This window comes from Pelodiscus sinensis, chromosome 22 (genome assembly GCF_052426305.1).
Source record: "Pelodiscus sinensis isolate ZL-2025 chromosome 22, ASM5242630v1, whole genome shotgun sequence".
Taxonomy (NCBI): Eukaryota; Metazoa; Chordata; order Testudines; family Trionychidae; genus Pelodiscus; species Pelodiscus sinensis.
Genome location: NC_143073.1, coordinates 23,156,167 through 23,173,758, shown reverse-complemented (window position 1 = coordinate 23,173,758; position 17,592 = coordinate 23,156,167). Strand labels below are relative to the sequence as shown.

Here is a 17,592-nt window from a genome sequence, read left to right as displayed (position 1 = left end):
AGGGGGCTGCGAAAACCCCGCGGCGTGGGACTCGGCCGGAGGGGTGAGTAGCTGCAAGGCTTATTAAAGATTCCTGCTGACTGAAGTGGGGCCGAAGGCTGCCTGCAGCAGAGTGGGGGTGCTCGTGGGAGGGGAGTGCCCCCACATCACACACGCCTACAGACACTGGATCTAGGAAGGGAAGCGTTTTAATTTCCTTTGGCCTGAGACGTGGAGCGTTACACGGCGCCCCCGTGTGGACACGGTCTGAGACTGAGGGACTCCAGCGCTGTGCTTTAACACAGAGACAGTGAAGTGGGATTTGATCCCCGTCTGTCAGCACTGCCGCAGGGGGCTGGTCTTTTACATGCTCCGCCCCACCTGCTCTGTAAGATCCTGGCTTCCAACTTCCCACTTTAATACCCCAGATGCTTCACCAGCACCTCACGGATTCAGACAGACTCCAGGGATAGGAAGGGCCTGTGGTTTGCTGAAGTCCTTTCATGGGGGTGGAGGGGTGTCCCACAAGCTGGAGAGATCCCCAGCTCACAACACAGGATGAACCACAAATGATGTGGAGTTTGAATACAAGGAGAGACTTAGAATGAATGAGATTCTAGACCCAACTTGCGATAGAGAAACCAAGTGACTCAGGTTAGATCCCTGTGAGAGGTTTTACCAAACAAGGTTCTAGATCTAGCTACTGCTCTGGTGCCAGTAAAACGTGTCACAGATGACTGTCTGAGATTGAAAATATTGATAGATCTAGAACCCAGTGGAATCTGGAGATAGCTGTGAATCTAGAATCCAGGAACACTCAGAGATTATGAACAGTGAAACACCTGGAACCCACCACGACTTAGACCCATTGGAGACCTAACAATGAATGGGGCATGCCAAGTCTTCCACTTTCCCTAAGTCCAGGCAAATTCAGATCATATTCTCTTGAGTGTTCTGGAATTCTGACACATTCCTTACACTAGATTCACGGGCACTGCTCTCCAGTTCATCAACAAATGCCGCCTTGACAAGGGTGAGAAGAGACGTCCTGAAGACCTGCTTGAACTTCTCCCCCACAAACAGATAGAGGATGGGGGTGAAACAGGTATTGAAGCAGGACATGACGGTATAAATGACCACGACGGCACCTGTCACGGACTCTGGTACATCCTTGTAGAGCTTCAATCCGTGGTAGAGGTGGTAGGGCAGCCAGCTGAGGAAGAAGGAAACCACTGCAGTCACCATGACTTTGAAGGGCTTCCCAGAATAAACCAGCCTCTTCTCCTTCATCTTCAACACCACACGACTGTAGCATCCTACCATAGTGCAGAAGGGCAGCAGGAAGCCCAGCAGGAATCGGATCACAAACACAGCCAGACGGATCTGTCTCCCCAGATCCAGCACCTCAGCTCTGTTCCTGTCCTTGGAAAGGGCGAAATTGTAGATGCAGGCAATTCTGCCCCTGTCCACCTTGCGGGTCTCCCGGAAAACCAGGTTTGGAATGCTGAGAGCAAAGGAGACCAGCCACACACCCACAGCCAGCTTCCCAGCCCGGTGCATGGTGCGGTAGTTCTGGGACCAGATGGGATGGTGAATGAGGGTGTAGCGGTCCAGGCTGATGAGGGTGAGCAGGAAGACGGAGGAGAACAAGACCATGGAGATGCAGGTGTTGAGGACTTTGCACAAGGCCATTCCAAAGACCCAGTGGAAACCCAGGAGAACGTAGACAGCAAAGAAGGGGATCAGCAGGGTGAAACAGGCAGAACAGGAGACCAGGTGGAGGAACCAGAGCGTGGTCACCGTCCTCCTCATCTTCATTCCCAGGACCCACAGGTACAGCCCATTCCCTACCACACCCACCAGGAAGGTGGGGAAGAGAAACCCTGCCGAGGCTAGATACATGGCACTCACGGCTGCTGGGCTCTGGCTGGAATTTGCCTCTATAGTTGGTGGGAGAGTTGTGATCTCTTGTTCCATGGTTCCCTGGGGAGAGACGGAAGAGGAGTTAGCCTTGGAAGGGACAACACAGGATGAGAGGAGAGTGGAAGAAGAGGAAAGGAGAAATACCACAATGGGCTCAGAATGCACCGTCAGAGAGGACCTTTATGGGCACCATCTGGTCCTCTAGAACATCCAGGCTGGATATGCTCAGCAATTCAGTTATGGCCGGTGGAACTCACTGCTGCAAGATGGAGCGATGAGCTACAGAGGAGGAAGAGCAGACATGGCAGGACAGAGGAAGGGGACAGTCTAGTTCAGGGCTACTCACTTTTGGAAGCCCCAGGGGCCACAATGATACTCACAGCACATGCTGAAGGCTGCAACTTAAGTGTGGTTGCATAAACATGCAAATACATGTCTATGCAAATATATGCAAATCGAATCTTTTACACTGATGGGCGTGAGTACAAAGATTAAGGCAAGACTATAAAACACACAGGCCCTTTTAAATCAGTTCTGCTGATATTAATAAAACTAGCCAATTAGCCCATCATAAGACGGGATTTTCAGGTCTCACCTCCACATCAGTCTTCTCTCCTGAGCCTCCGGTCTCTCGCTCCATGTCTCTCTCTCTCTCTGTCCTCCTACTGCCCCCCCCCCCCCCGTCAGCTCTCCTCCGCCTTCTTCCTCTCTCTCCATCTCTCTCTTTCTATTCTCCCCCTCCTGCCTCTCACTCTCTTTCCGCTCTCCTCTGTCTCCGTCGGGAATGCATGCTCATCCAGACTCTGCCGCTGGGCATACACATTACCACCCTGCCACCCTTCACCTCCCAGCATGGCACTCGGCTGACTTCTGCGCCACTTAGCCGGGCTGCCATGCAGGAGCAAGCGGTGCAAACAGCCTCTCTCTCTCTTCTCCTCCTACTGCCTCGCCCTCTCTCTCTCAGCTCTCCTCCGCCTTCTGCCTCTCACTCCGTCTCTCTCTCTTTCTCTTCTCCCCCTCCCGCCTCTCTCTCTGTTTTTCTCTTCTCCTCCTCCTGCTGAATCTCTCTCACTCTCTCTCTCTTGCTGTCCTCTGCCTCCTCTCCGCCTCCTCCATTCCCCTCTGTCTCCTCCGTGTCCTCTGTGTCTGCTCCGCTTTCCTGCTTTTGAATCTGGAGCCCTTTCCTGACGTCAGAGATGCACGCTCATCAAGGCCAGGCCCCTGGCTGTTCCCGCTGGGTGGCGCTGTTCCCTCCCGCTGTGGCGCTTGGCTGACTTCTGCGTCGCTCAGCTGCAGCATGGGCCACCCAGAGGGAACAGCCAGCATTTCAGCAACAGCACCGCCCAGAGGGAACAGCCAACATTTCAACAACAGCACCACCCAGAGGGAACAGCCAACATTTCAACAACAGCGCCCCCCAAAGGGAACAGCCAGCATTTCAGGCAACTGCGCCGCCCAGCGGGAACAGCCAGCATTTCGGCATTACAGACTCTCAGACACGGGGATACTCTATATATGATGCCATAGTTACCCAATTTCTATCCAACTCACAGCACTTTTAATGAGCAATGACAGTCCAGGGTTTAACTACTAAAACGCATCTCAACAGAAGACCGTTCTAGTGACCCCTTTTTTGTTTTGGCTCCCACTTGTGGGCAACGTGTCAAGCCCCATGTAAATCCTAACTGCACCGTGGGCTGCCCGCAAACCAATGGGCCGTGGGCTGCATGAGTGTTGAGTAACCCTAGTGTAGTTGGTCTAACACACAGCTACACTGAGAATACCATGAGGCTGCGAGCTGGAGGACAGGCTGGCTCAGAGGGGTGGGGATGGACTATCGGGCCTTTCCCCAGTAGGAGGCACTGGCTCCAATCTGTCTCCAGTATGAGGTCGGCTCAGGAAGGTGGGATCGGTGTTGCTGTCTCCTAGCCTGCAGGACCTGACACCAGTGGAACTCTCTGCTACAGGTGGAACAAGCCGTTATCTGCCTGTCACAGGAACTGCTGCTACACCCGGCCCGTGGGAACAGGAAGGATTCTTCTCCCCTCTCTGTAACACAGGAAGCCTCTGTCCACAAAGCAGCTTCTCTTGATTATTGCCTTAGATTGCAACCCACCCATGGCCTTGTAAAATTGTAATCTTTTATACCAAATCGCTTTCGCACCCATCAAGCCTTGGCCACAGTGTACCAGCCTCAAGTATGTCAAAAACAGGAAGCCTGCTAACCAACCAGTGGGGCCCTGGATGATTGAGATTCTAAAGGAGCACTCAACGAGGATAAGGTCATTGCAGAGAAGCTAAATGAATTCTTTATTTTGGCCTTTATGACTGAAGATACTGGGGAGATTCCCAAACCCGAGCCAGTCTTCTGATGTGACAAATCTGAGGAATCGTCCCAGATTGAGGTGTCATTAGAGGAGGTTTTGGAACAAATTGATAAACTGAACAGTAACAAGTCCCCAGGACCAGATGGCATTCACCCAAGAGTTCGGAAAGACCTGAAATATGAAATTGAGGAACGATTAACTGTCATTTGTAATCTGTCCTTTAAATCAGCTTCCACACGTAATGACTTGAGTTTAACTAACATCACGCCGATGTTTACAAAGGGCTCCAGAGGTGACCCTGGCAATTACAGACCAGTAAGTCTAATATCAGTACAAAGCAAATTAGCTGAAACTATAGTAGAAAACAGAATTGTCAGACACATTCATGAACATGATTTGTTGGGGGAAAGTCAACAGGGTTCTTTTCAAAGGGAAATTGTGCCTTACTAATCTACTATAGTTCTTTGAGCATGTGGACAAGGGGGATCCAGTAGATATAGTGTACTTAGATTTCCAGGGACAAGGTCCCTCTCCAAAGGCTTTTAAATAAAGTAAGTTGTCATGGGATAAGAGGGAAGGCCCTCTCATGGATTGATAACTGATTGAAATACAGGAAACAAAGGGTAGGAATAAATGGCCAGTTTTCAGAATGGAGAGAGGTAACTAGTGGGGTCTCCCAATCCTCTTTACTACGACCAATTCTATTCAACTGATTCAGTACTTTGTGTGACGGTACGCCCCGGTATGGCATGCCAGCACCTATTTTCCCAACATACCAGAAATGAACGGCATTTCCCTGCGGAGTGCTGGCACCTATTGTCAGAGGAGACTTCACTGGTATTTTCCTGGGGCAGCTTGGCTCCCGACAGAAACCCACTTGGGACATGCAGTTCATAAAGGGGCCCCAACCGCATTTCAGCCCCCAATCCACCTTTTTTTCCTCTTTTTTGTTTGTTTGTTTTGCTTTTGCTCAACAATTTTCCCCCGGAGAACCGGCACCTTTTTTCTTCGAAAAAAAGCACTGAACTTATTTATAAATGGTCTGGAGAAAGGGGCAAACACTGAGGTGACAACATTTGCAGATGATACTAAACTGATCAGGATAGTAAAGCAGATTGTGAAGAGCTTCAAAAGGCTCTCACAAAACTAGGTGATGGGGCAACAAAATGGCAAATGAATATTAATGTTGATAATTGCAAAGTAATGCACATTGGAAAACATAATCCCAATTATACGTACAAATTGATGGGGACTGTATTAGCTGTTGCCACTCTTGGGAGAGATCTTGGAGTCATTGTGGACAGTTCTCTATGAACATGCGCTTAGCGTGCAGCGGCAGCCAAAAAAAGCTAACAGAATGTTAGGAATCATTAAAAAAGGGATAGGGATTCGGACAGAGAATACTTTATTGCCTCTGTATAAATCCATGGGACACCCACATCTTGCATATAGATGTGGTCACCAAATCTGAAAAAAGATATCTTGGCACTGGAAAAAGTTCAGAAAAGGGCAACAAAAATTATCAGGGATTTGGAACAGCTGCAATATGAGGAGAGGTTATAAAATCTCAGACTTTTCATCTTAAAAAAAGAGGACACTATGGGGGATATGATTGAGGTCTATAAAACCATGACTGGTGTGGAGAAAGGAAATTAAGAAAAAAAGTTATTTACTCATTCCCGTAACACAAGAACTGGGATCACCAAATTAAATTAATAGGTAGCAGGTTTTAAACAAACAAAAAGAAGTATTTATGCACACAATGCACAGTCAACCTGTGGAACTCCTTGCTAGATGATATTGTGAAGGCCATGACTTTAACAGAAGACAGGATACTGGACTAGATGGATCTTTGGTCTGACCCAGTATGGCCATTCTTACATTCTGCAAAGCACCAAGAACTTTAGAATGACCTAATGATTAGAGAAGGAGGGGCTGGAAGCCATGACTCCTGGGTTTGCTCCTTGACTCTGGGGATGGGGGTGAGAACTCCAGGGTTCATAGAATCATAGAATCATAGGACTGGAAGGGACCTCGAGAGGTCATCGAGTCCAGCCCCCCGCCCTCAAGGCAGGAGCAAGCTCCGTCTACACCATCCCTGACAGATGTCTATCTAACCTGTTCTTAAATATCTCCAGAGAGGGAGATTCCACCACCTCCCTTGGGTTGTGGGAGGGAACGGGAGTGCTATGTCTTAGAACTTACCAAGTTGCGAACACCTCATCCGATTAATGTGAAAAAGAGTAAAATTCACCCCTGTGACAGACCTCCCCTGCTACCTCATCTTAACCTTGTGGCAGGGAGTTCCACTGGTCTGCCTTGACAATGGCCCATTTCTTTGGCTTCTACGTGGTCTTAGAAAGAAAATTCCCCTTAAAACCTGCCTCTGCCTGTCGTCTCGACTCACCTGGGCGGCGCAGGAGCCAGTGCAGATAGAGACTTGGATGAGGTGTGTTTCTCCAGCAAAGCATTTGTGAGTCTGTCCCAGCACTCCTGAGCCCTCCTCCGTGTGGGGAGTTCACTCCCCTTAACTCTGTGTCTTCTGCACTCTCCGCCCCCAGCTGCTCTCTGAGATCCACAAGCTGCAAACCGTAAACAAATGGTCACTGGACACAGTTGAAGCAAAGAACCCACCACGGCATCAGACACCAGCTTAGAGCCAGCCCCTGCTCCCCTCTCAGAGGCAGGGAGAGAACCCAGGTGCCCTGGCCCCAGCCCCACTAATACAGCAGATGTGGGGCTAGGAGCCCATCTATTGGGAGGTGCCCCTGTGGGGAGGAAGGGCCTGTGTTTTGCACCTTTTCATGACACAAGCTGCACTTCAGAGATAACCACAGAAATAAACTGTGAACTCACAAGAGAAGCTCAGACACAAATGATGCATTATCTGGACAACAAGTGGGGGAAGGATCAGCAAGAGGGGTTAGCTTGGGCGGGGCTGGGAGCCAGGACTGCTGGGTTCTGAACCCATCTCTGGGAGTGGGGAAGAGTCCAGTGGTGAAAGCAGGTGAATAGCTCTGAGATCTCTCGTGCTATTGACGTGTGGTGGGGACGTGTGTCTGTGAGAAAACTCCTTTGAAATCCTGCCCGGCATAAAACCTCAGCCCCAGTAAGCCCTCCCCAGACTGGGTGTGTATTCTTGGCAAACCAGACCCTCGAGAGCCAGGAATGGAAAAGCCCAGGGGTGGGGACTGGGAGCCAGGATGCCCGGTTCTCCCTGTAGCAAGCTGAGGGACTTGCTGGTTCGTGCAGGGAGGAGACTGGAACACGGGGTTTGCCAGGCCTGGGCTCTGCACAGCTGACTCTCCCTCGTCTCCAGTCTCCCCTGTATTTTTCCACTCTTCTCACAGCCCATTACAACCCCCCCTTCTCACGTGTCCCAGCCCCTCACAGCCCCTACCCCTTCCCATCAGCCTGACTCCTCACAGCACCTTTCCCTCCTGGGCCATCCCAACCTCATCCTGGTCTCCTGCTCCTTCCTCTTCACCCTGCCGATCCCCTTCTTTGCCATCTACATCCTCCTGGGTTTCCACGGGATCTTCAGCACGGCCACGTGCAAACTCCTCAACACCTGCGTCTCCGTGGCATGTTCACCTCCGTCTTCCTGCTCACCCCCATCAGCCTGGACCACTACACCCTCACTCACCATCCCGTCTGGTCCCAGAGCCACTGCTCTCTGGCCCAGGCTGAGAAGCTGGCTATGAGTGTGTGGCTGGTCTCCTTTGCTCTCAGTGCTCCCTACCTGGCTTTCCAGGAGACCCGCCTGCTGGATGGGGGCAGAGTCGCCTGCCTCAACAATTACAATATCTCCAGAAGGTCTGGAATGGAACCACAAGATGGGATCTGGAGGGGAGAAGTTCTGGGAGGTCTTCAGGATGTCTCTTCTCATCCTGGTCAAGACAGCATTTGTTGACTAATTCGTCAGCAGTGCCCCGGCACTAGTGGAACACACAGGTTAGAAGTCAAGAACTAAAAAGTTGCCCAGACTTAGGGAGAGCTGAAAACTTGGCGATTTATTTGTTCCTAGACTCCCGATGTTTCTGAAACCTGGTGAGCTCCAAGTATCTCACTGTTTATAAACCCTGCAGTGTCCCTGGGTTCTAGAGTCTCTCCTCACCCCAGAATTCCTTATATTCTAGGTCTCTCCAATTTTTCAGTTGGTTGTCAGTGGCACCAGATCCGTAGCCTTTTCCAGGATCCTGCTTGCCTTAGGTCTTCCACTGTGTTCTAACCCTCTGTTGACGCCAGTACTCCTCAATTCACAAGGCGTAAGGGAAGTCGACTGGTGTTTGCTTCCATCAACCTCCAGCTGTGGAGACGGCACTGATGGTCAAATTAAGACGGCACTGATGGTACGCAATTAACGAAGATGGAGTTGTGGTTCTTGATTCGATGTTCTAGGTAAGTATAGACAAGGTTTGAGTCTGCCAAAAGCCTCTACATAAATAAATGTCAATGCTTTGGTCATGTAGGTGTGAATATTTATCTGATTTTCCTAAAGTCTTTGAGAAAAATTGCACCCGGGAACCACCAAAATTTGTGGTGAGAAGCCCTGCTCTAGACCGATTACTGCTCTACACTACCAAGTGATGGAGACCCCAGTGCCAATTCCTCATCCTGCTTCTCCCATTTGGAGCAACATTTCTGCAAACTGATGCTCGGAGCAAAGGGCTGGAAGACCATTCGAGCCAAAGCCATGGTCCAGAGGGGGTCACCAGCCAGCAAACTCACTGGTGCTGCTAGGAACTCCCAAGTCCTACATACGTCTCTCATTGCTCTGGCCATTTGACAGCTCTTTCTTTTTCTGTCATTACTAAGAATCCCTCGAGTTTAGGGTTGGCTGCAGCGCAGTATTGATCTGGTAGCGTGGCTGGCCCTCAAGGGACCAGAAAAACATTTTGGGTTGTGAATAGAATTGCAACTTACTTCTCACTTTACTGGACCAATTTTCTGATTGGCTGCCTGACTCCTTCCTTCCTTCCTTTCTAACCTACCAGTGTATGAGGATGAGAAGCTCGATTTGTGACTGAATGGGGACTGTAACTATTGTGCTACCACCACTTTTGGGAGAATCTGCTCTCCATTCCACAGCCCGCCCAGCCCTTGGCATTCCAGAATGGGTTTTGCTCTGCACCCCGGAGATCCCACCTGCCCGCTCCAGTCAAAAAATTACATTGTTAGGTCTAGAACCCAAGAGGCTCAAGTACCATTCATATGTCTAGAACTCAAGGGGTTCTATTTGGTTCCTACCTAATCTATCTATCTATCTATCTATCTATCTATCAATAATACACACCCAACAGTACCAACTGGTTTCTAGATGTTTGGTTGTTTTGAACCTCTTGAGTTCTAGGTGTGACACTGCCTTGAAACCCAATCAGATCTGAAAGGCGCTAGCACCTTACGAGTTCCAGTAGCGAGATGTTTGACAAAAGAGTAGGATCCTGTGACTTCTGTGCGTAGTTCTAGACACTCCTGGGCTCCAGGTCGCTCCATTTCAAACATCAAACGGCAGAAGCTAGAGCCTTTTAGAAACAGTCACAATGGAGTCAGGCCCCCGCTTTGTTAAACCAGGCCTCCCTAAGGGTGTTTATCTGGGAAACCTCCCTAAAATAGCTGCCTGACAGAAAACCCGCGGTATTCCGGAGTATGAACTCTGTAAGGTCCTAGGGAAGGGATCAAACAGGCCAGGTCCTCTGCCAGTATAGTTCTGCGAGCTCTGTTCAGTTCCATTCTCAGTTCCTGGGCTTTGCTCCAGGCTCTGGAAGGGGAGTGGGCCTTGACTGGGAGCCAGGGCTCCTGGATTCATTCCCCAGCTTTGGGAGGGGAGTGATGTCCAGCAGTTAGAGCAGACTTACTGACACCAAAGCTTTTAATGCACTAGTATCAAATTGGCCAAATTGTTTAGCTCACTGGGGGAAGCAACTGTCCCACATTGGCCAGAAGGAGTTATAGTAGGCTGGAGGGAGCCTGTGCAGAGTCCTGGCCAATTGGAGAGGAGCTTTAAAGGAGCCAATCAGGGTGTAGCTGGCTGAGGCAGCCCTGTATAAAAGGAACTGCTCCGCAGAGAGGGCGCAGTTAGGCCTTGAACAGGAAGGGGGCAGAGCTGCTTCCCAGAGAGGCACCTTGGGGAGAGCAGGGCTGGGTGGGCGCCAGGGGGCTAGAGAGGGAGGCTCCTGCCTGGTCCCTGCCAGGCTGTGACCTTGTGACAAGGGACAGGAAGGTGCTGGGATCTCAGGGGAAGTGGCCCATGAATTCAAGGCAGTTGAAAGGGAGTTGGGGGGGGCAGGACAAAGCTCCTGCCAGAGGGTCCCTGGGATGGGACCCTGAGTAGTGGGCAGGTCTGGGTCCCCCCCTTCACCTTGCACCCAATCTTGCCACCAAGGCATGACCCATACAGACTGGGGCTGGCCCCTGAGACAGAGGGGCTGGGCTTGGAGGCCGCCGAACGTTCACATTCGCAATGAAACATCCCGTGTTCTTGTCTGAAACAGCTTTGTCTTCACACGTGCTACATTGAAATCTGATTTGTATTTAAAAGGTGTAAAAACCATGCGCAAGGGGGGAAAATTGTTTGGCCTGAAACAATCCCTCCCCCGGCCCTTTTCATTTGCCAAAAAAAAATCATTTGGGGTCATCTCCCTGTGGACCCCCCAAACCCAGGTTTTCAGAACAACCAGGGCCCCGAAGAGTTGGTTACTGTCACCGGCTGAGTGGCTGTGTCAAAGTTCCCATGACTCAGTTCCGTGTGCATGTTACTGACATGTGGTTTTCAGAGAAGACCATATCTCACAGAGGTGTGAACCGCTCGCAAGCACAGGCATGAACAGCTGGAGGAGCAGGCTCCCTTTTGCAGGGTGGCTGCACCCATCTTTGATCTCGCTGCATAGCTGAGATCAGGGACCGTGTGGGTTTCACATTTTGCAGAGGTCGGTGACTTTGCCGTTTTCTTTCTCTCTGCACGGAGAACATTGGAGCCATCCGATGCTGTTCAGTCCAAGCATGTGGGGTTCGGGGGCTGCATCATGGGGTGACCTGGGCCAAATCACCCCAACTTTGCATCACAGACCCCACTCCTGCTCCATTACCGAGTGCCGGTTTCCAAAGCACGGGGGCATCAGTACAACGAGTGAATATTAACAGCAGATCGGACTCGGGGGCTGCATCTTATGATGCCACTGACCAAACACCCTCCCGTTGATCTGGCAGACTCCAGCAGGGCCCTGGCAGCTTTGGCCACTGGAGGTTTCCGAGCTGTGTGAAGACACTGAGAGTGGCTCCTTTTCATGCAGCTTTCGCTGAGCATCCTGGATCACGAGCCCCCAAGCCTGCCCTGTTCACTCCGCCCCAGCCTGGGTTCAGATGGCCAGACACAAGCCCAGCTGAGTGCACGCGGGGATGTCGGCGTCCTGCCACTCCCCGGTTCTGTAGGGGGGAGGTTTCTCCACAGGCCCGGATGCTGGTGCAACCTTAGCACACCTGCTGCGGGAGGCCGTGGGCAGTTCTCAGCTCAGTGTCGGCCAGGCCCGGCTGCGAACTGCCCCGAGTCCAACAGCCCTTTCCTCTCTGCCCGCTCCCGTCCGACCCTGAGGCATCCACCTGACTGAACCCCTGCCAGCCACTGCGTCGCGTCTCTGGGGCACGTGGCCTCTGAGAGCCCTTTGGACTTGCGACCCCCCCTGTGGGAAGTGTTGAGATCTCCCGGGGGGGAACCAAGCTCCACATTCCTGTGCATCCCTGGCCCGAGCAGCCTAAGGAGTCGGGCTGGGTTGTGTTGCGTTATCCAACAGGCTCTCAACAAATGGCTGCCCGCAGCCGGAATCCCAAGGGCCCGACAGAACCGCTGGATGGACAGAAGCGCAGGCAGGAGTGGGGGCAGTCCCAGTGCCTGGGGGAATCTCTTGCTGAGGCCTCCGGTGTAGCAGTTAAACCAGGCTAGGGTGGCTCAGGACTCCTGAGGTCTCCACTGGCTCTCGGCAGGGAGCAGGGGCCACCGGCTGTTCCCTTGGTGGTTTCTCTGATGAGACGGTGTCTGAACGATTGTCTCTCCATTTCTGGTTTGCAGCTTGTGGCTCTTAGAGCAGCTGGGGTGGAGCGTGTAGAAGTCACAGCTCCGAGGAGTGAACTCACCACACGGGGCAGGTCAGATTCAGCGACCTTTTTCTGGGCAAACACACCCCAGCTGAGGCGCTGTACTGGGTCCTGCAGCAACCAGATGAGACGAGATGAGACGAGATGGAGGGAAGGAGTCAAAGGCTCAGGCAGGCGGAAGGTCTCTCTCCTCTGTCTTCTCCGTTCCCTTGGCTCCTTGTCCTGCGTGTGGTGTGCGGATGCAAAGGCAAATGGTGAAAAAGTGCATGTGTGCATCTGTGCGTGAGTGCATGTGTGCATCTGTGCATGAGTGCATGTGTGCATCTGTACGTGAGTGCATGCATGTGTGTGCATGTGTGTGCATGCGTGTGTGCATGAGAGACAGAGACAGACAGAGGGAGGGATCTGGCTGCCTGGTCTGATTGCAGGCACCTGAACCTAAAATGAACACGCTGTGCCCAGTGAGCACGACAAGCGCAAGCTTGACCCCATGGCCTGACGGGCTCAGACGGGCTCCGGCCCCCCTAGTCGTGCAGAGCCCTGGAGGGGGGTGAGCACCCTTGTCAGCTCTCTTGTCACCAGGCAGATTGAGGTCAGGGGACCCCACTTTTCCCGCCTTTTTCCTTTTCCCGCCCTTTCCAGGCCGGGGTCAGTGACAGGCGGCTGACCAGCGCCTCAGACAAACACAACACGGTGGATGTACACACTGGCCCTCCCCCGACAGCCCCCCCCCCCGAGTAATGCAGCCGGCAGCCGGGAGAGCGACGCCGGATTGCTCCGCTCCCCCGCCGCTGCCCGTGGGGGGCGACCCCTGCTGTGGGCGCCAGGCCCCCGCTGGTCTCCCAGGCCGGCCAGAGGCGCTGGCCCCCGGCTCCTCCCACCCACGGCGTTTGGAGGGTCCCCTGCCCCCAGCGCCCCCTTCGCACGTCTCCCCGGCAACAGGGTGACACGGCTGCATGAAGAAACAACCCCGCTCTGGGGTGCAGTCGCAGACACGTTGTGAGCAAGGCACGAGCAGTGATTGTTCCTCCTGCCCGACCGCGTCCAGCTCTGGGAGACTCATTTCAGAACAGATATGACCAAACTGGAGAAAGATCAGAGAAGAGTGACACAAACGAGGAAAGGGCGAGAAAACCCGGCCTGGGAGGGCGACTGAACAAACTGGGCTCCTTTAGTCTGGTAAAGAGCAGACGGAGAGGGGACACGAGAGCAGCTTTCAAGTATCTAAAAGGATGTCACAGAAAGGAGGAAGAAAAATTCTTCTCCTTGGACTCTGAGGACCGGACAAGCAGCAATGGGCTTAAACTGCAGCCAGGGAGGTTTAGGTTGGACATTAGGAAAAATTTTCATTCAGGGTGGTTAAACACTGGAATAAATTGCCTGGGGAGGTTGCAGAATCTCCATCCCTAGAGATACTTAAGCACAGGCTGGACAGACACTTGTCAGGGATGGTCTGGATGGTGCTCTGTCCTGCCGTGGGTGCAGGGACTGGCTTTGATAACCTCTCCAGGTTCTTCCCAGTCCTACAATTCTATGGTATCGGCTCCAGCCCTCCCTGGAGAGGGTGCAACTCTTCCTGCACAGAGTAACCCCAATGAAAGTCAGTGGCAGGGAGTTCCACTGGTTTCCTTGACAACAGAAAAAATCTGCAGCTTCTAGGAGGCCTTAGCATGGAAATTCCCCTTTAGACCCAACTAGGGGCCCTCTGTCCTTGACTCAACTCACCTGGGCAGCCGGTTGTGGAAACATGAAGCCAGCGCAGAGAGAGCTTCTGATGGGGTGTGTTTGCTCAGCAAAGCATCCGAGAGTCTGTCTCCTGCAGTTCCGAGCCCTCCTCTGTGTGGTGAGTTCACTCCCCTTAGCTCTGTGTCTCCTACACACTCCGCCCCCAGCTACTCTGCAAACCATAAACGGAAATGAACACCGGACAGTCTCAGACAAACCACCACGCAAGCATCAGCCACTGTTTCAAAACGAGTGGGACAGGGCGCCTGGGGGGCAGCCTGGGACTGTGGGCCTGCTGAGCCCCCCCTGCCTCTCCGGCCTGAGCTGGCTCCCTGGGCTTTGCTAGTGACCAGCAGCAAACCCCCGCAGGCCCTGTGGTCACTCAGCACAACCACATGGGGAGCCCCACGCCAGAGCCAGTCACGACTTGCACCAGGCACGGGCCCAGCTAGACCCACCCAGCTCCCAGCACTGCCTCTCGGGGACGGGCCACCTTGCACTGCTCACGATGGGCTGTACAAATCTATACCTGGGTTTCTACTTCACTTGTGGAGAGCACCTGTAAACGTACAGCCAGAGCCACCTGACGAACAGACCATCACTTGTTTCTTCCAGGAGGGCCACAGCCCCAAAAACCAGGAGTGCTAGTGCGGGTGGATCTTGGCCTAGCCTGCTACTCCTGCGGTTACCGCTCCCAAACAATCCATGTACCTAAGGTTGCAACCTTACCCTTCCCACGTATGACAGCACCAGCCCTTGCCATCCAAAGCAGAGTTACCAGACGCTTACCACAAGCGTCCTTGTCAAGATAAGCAGCAAAACAAGAGTGTTGACTGCAAAAGCGAGAGTTTAAGTGATTACAAGTGACAGGCCAAAAGTCAGGGTGGCCAACAGCTGAGTGAGCTGTTTTGCTCAACCCCTCATGGGCTCCCTGGACATTGCCTCCGTCATACCCACGTTTGTCCCTTAAAGCTAGGCCAGGCCCCTCTGTGGGAGTCTGCTGGGGTGTGTGAGGGTTAAATAAGGGCTCCGGGTACTTGCAACCATGGTAACAGGGCACGGCCCAGGCACACCCCGCTTCCGTTGATTGAGACACTTGTTTTGATTCCTCCTTCCCTGCTTGCTCGGGAGAAATATAACTTTCCATGAATGGTCTGTGCGTGAGCCAGGCTGCCTTCCTTAGCCCTTTATCCACTCCCATTCACTTTGAGGTCTTCATTCAGGGTGTGTCTACACTAGGCAGCTCTTTCAAAATAACTAAAACCAACTGCATAGCTCCCAAAATAACAAAATCGAAATAGTGAGACCCCGCTATGGGAAGCCTTGAAATGAGTCCTAGGCAGGTTCCATTACTATGGACGCGCTCCCTCAACTTAGCACCCCAGAATGACTCTGGGGAGTAGAGTTCGAATGACTCTGGGGAGTCGTTATTTCAGAATAGCCGGAGTGTGGATGCCCTGCTGCTGCTGTTTCAAAATGAGCGTTCTTCCCCAAAGAGAGCAGGAGAGCAGATTTCGACGTGACGGGCTCGGGCGTGTGGATGCTCCACTTATGCCTTCGAAAGAAGGGGACTTATTCCGAAATAACTCCCTGGTGGGGCGCCTGGGTGTGATTTCATTCCCGTAGGGCATGTGCCTGGAGAACACATCACAAAGCATCACTGAGCAAATTTTGAAAGGTGAGCCAGAAAAGATGAGCCAGAAAAATCAGATGAACCTGGAACAGGACCACTTCTCAATGACCCTTACAGAAAAGAGATGAAACAGAGACATTAGGAGTAGTGCTCAGCTTTGGCACAGCTACATCAAAGCTTAAGGTTTGAAAACTAAAAGAAAACGTATTTGGAAACCAAATTGACTAGCGCTCTTTTGTGTTAAAACATAGCGAATGATTAGCATTCATAGGGATGAAGAAATAAAATATAATAAAATACATTGGACCCAAGCAATGTCAGGTAAATCTGCTAGTCTTCTGTCTCTATATTTTAGAAATGTGCGTCTGTCCGTCTGTCTGAGAGTCGGTTTGTTCAAGAACTCCTCCTAAAGGTAAGATACAAGCGGGTTTGCTCCAGTCCTACAGACGGAGACAAACATCTGCAAGATATTTATTGCGCATTCTTAAAACTAAAATACCTACCTGGGGAAGTGGGAAAACAGAATGACAGAGCCAGACAAGTACCCAAAAGTCAGCTACTTCAAGACAGGCCCAACAAGGAAAATAACAGAACACCACTGGTTATCACCTAGGGCACATCTACACTATAGCGTGTCCATACTACAAGCAAACCTCAAAATTAGTCTGAGGCAGACTCCCGTAGGGTGCATCCACATTGCACTTGGACCTTGAAATAAGAAACGCCATTTCAGCTAGGCAAATTGTAAATTTGAGTTTGATCTTACTTCAAAATAGCTTATTTCAAAATAACCCGCTATTCCAAAACGTCCCTTACTCCTCATGGAATGAGATTTGCAGAGACATCGAAATAGCGAGCCCGTTATATTTTGAAATAACGGGTGTGCTCAAAAGATGCAGAATAGCTATTTCAGGATACCACAGGTATCCCGAACTAGTGCTGCTGTGTAGATATAGCCTTAACGTGGATGCACTTCTTCAACTTAGAGCCCCAGGAAGCATTGGGGAGTAATTAGTTTGAATGACTCTGAGGGGGGAGGTGGTAGATATTTTCAAATAGCAGCAGTGGAACATCCACACAACCGTTATTTTGAAATAACCCGTATCCCTCGAGGAAAGCAGGAGGACAGATTTTGAAATAACGAGCTTGGTAGTGTGGAGGCTCCACTTGTTATTTCGAATTAATTCTCTAGTGCAGACCAGGGCCTACAGCCCTCAGCTTACACCCTCCAGCACATCATTGACAATCAGTCTACAACTTACCCTGGAAGATGACCCCTCCATTTCACAGGCCATGGGGGGCAGGCCAGTCCTCGTCGACAGACCAGAACAACCTCTGGGAGGTTTCGTGCGTACTGGGAGCCTGCATGTCGCCGTGAATGTTGGCTGATGACCCCAGGCCCGTTGGCTGACTGTGTACACGGTTGCACTTTTCCCTCCCTGATAGACACAGAGTGTGGAGGATGGAGAATCAAGCCCTACGGATCTGCGATCTTCCCCGGCCTGGCTCTCTACAAGCAGCCTATTGCCAGGTGGTCTCCTTGGATAGAAAAGGGCACAATCTCTCCAACAGCCCCTGTGCTACTGGGCAGGAGTCCAAGGGGATCTGAGTTTCCGCCTGAAAAAAATTCAGACAGGCTACATGGGGCAGGAGAAAGGTTTATGAAGGGCCCTTTCACCAATCGATCCTGGTCAGTCGGTCCTTGCCACTTTCCTCCCAGTGCCGAGTAGGTCTCATGTTTCAAGACAACCCCCCTGGGCCTGCGAGGACTTTGAAACATGGGCTCTTCACGCAGGAAAAAAGATGTTCTCAGAGCAAAACCTGCCAGGGGCAGGACTCAAACGCACCGGCCGGGGAGCCCTGCATAATCAACGCCGCTGCAGCTCCAGGTCATGGAGCCAGGCCGTGCAGGGT

General features: G+C 51.9%; 1 protein-coding gene across 1 annotated transcript; it reads right to left on the bottom strand.

The window, feature by feature from the left end:
* Positions 1-243: 243 nt before the first annotated feature.
* LOC142819571 (putative G protein-coupled receptor 33) lies at positions 244-1,962 on the bottom strand. The gene has a single exon (XM_089772557.1). It carries the CDS (start codon positions 1,954-1,956, stop codon positions 910-912), a length of 1,047 nt encoding a protein of 348 aa, XP_089628683.1. The 5' UTR covers positions 1,957-1,962; the 3' UTR covers positions 244-909.
* Between the last annotated feature and the right edge of the window lie 15,630 nt (positions 1,963-17,592).

What these genes read in the sequence shown, in the direction of transcription:
- LOC142819571 (XM_089772557.1), bottom strand. Translation starts at nt 1,956, where the DNA reads ATGGAACAAGAGATCACAACTCTCCCACCAACTATAGAGGCAAATTCC.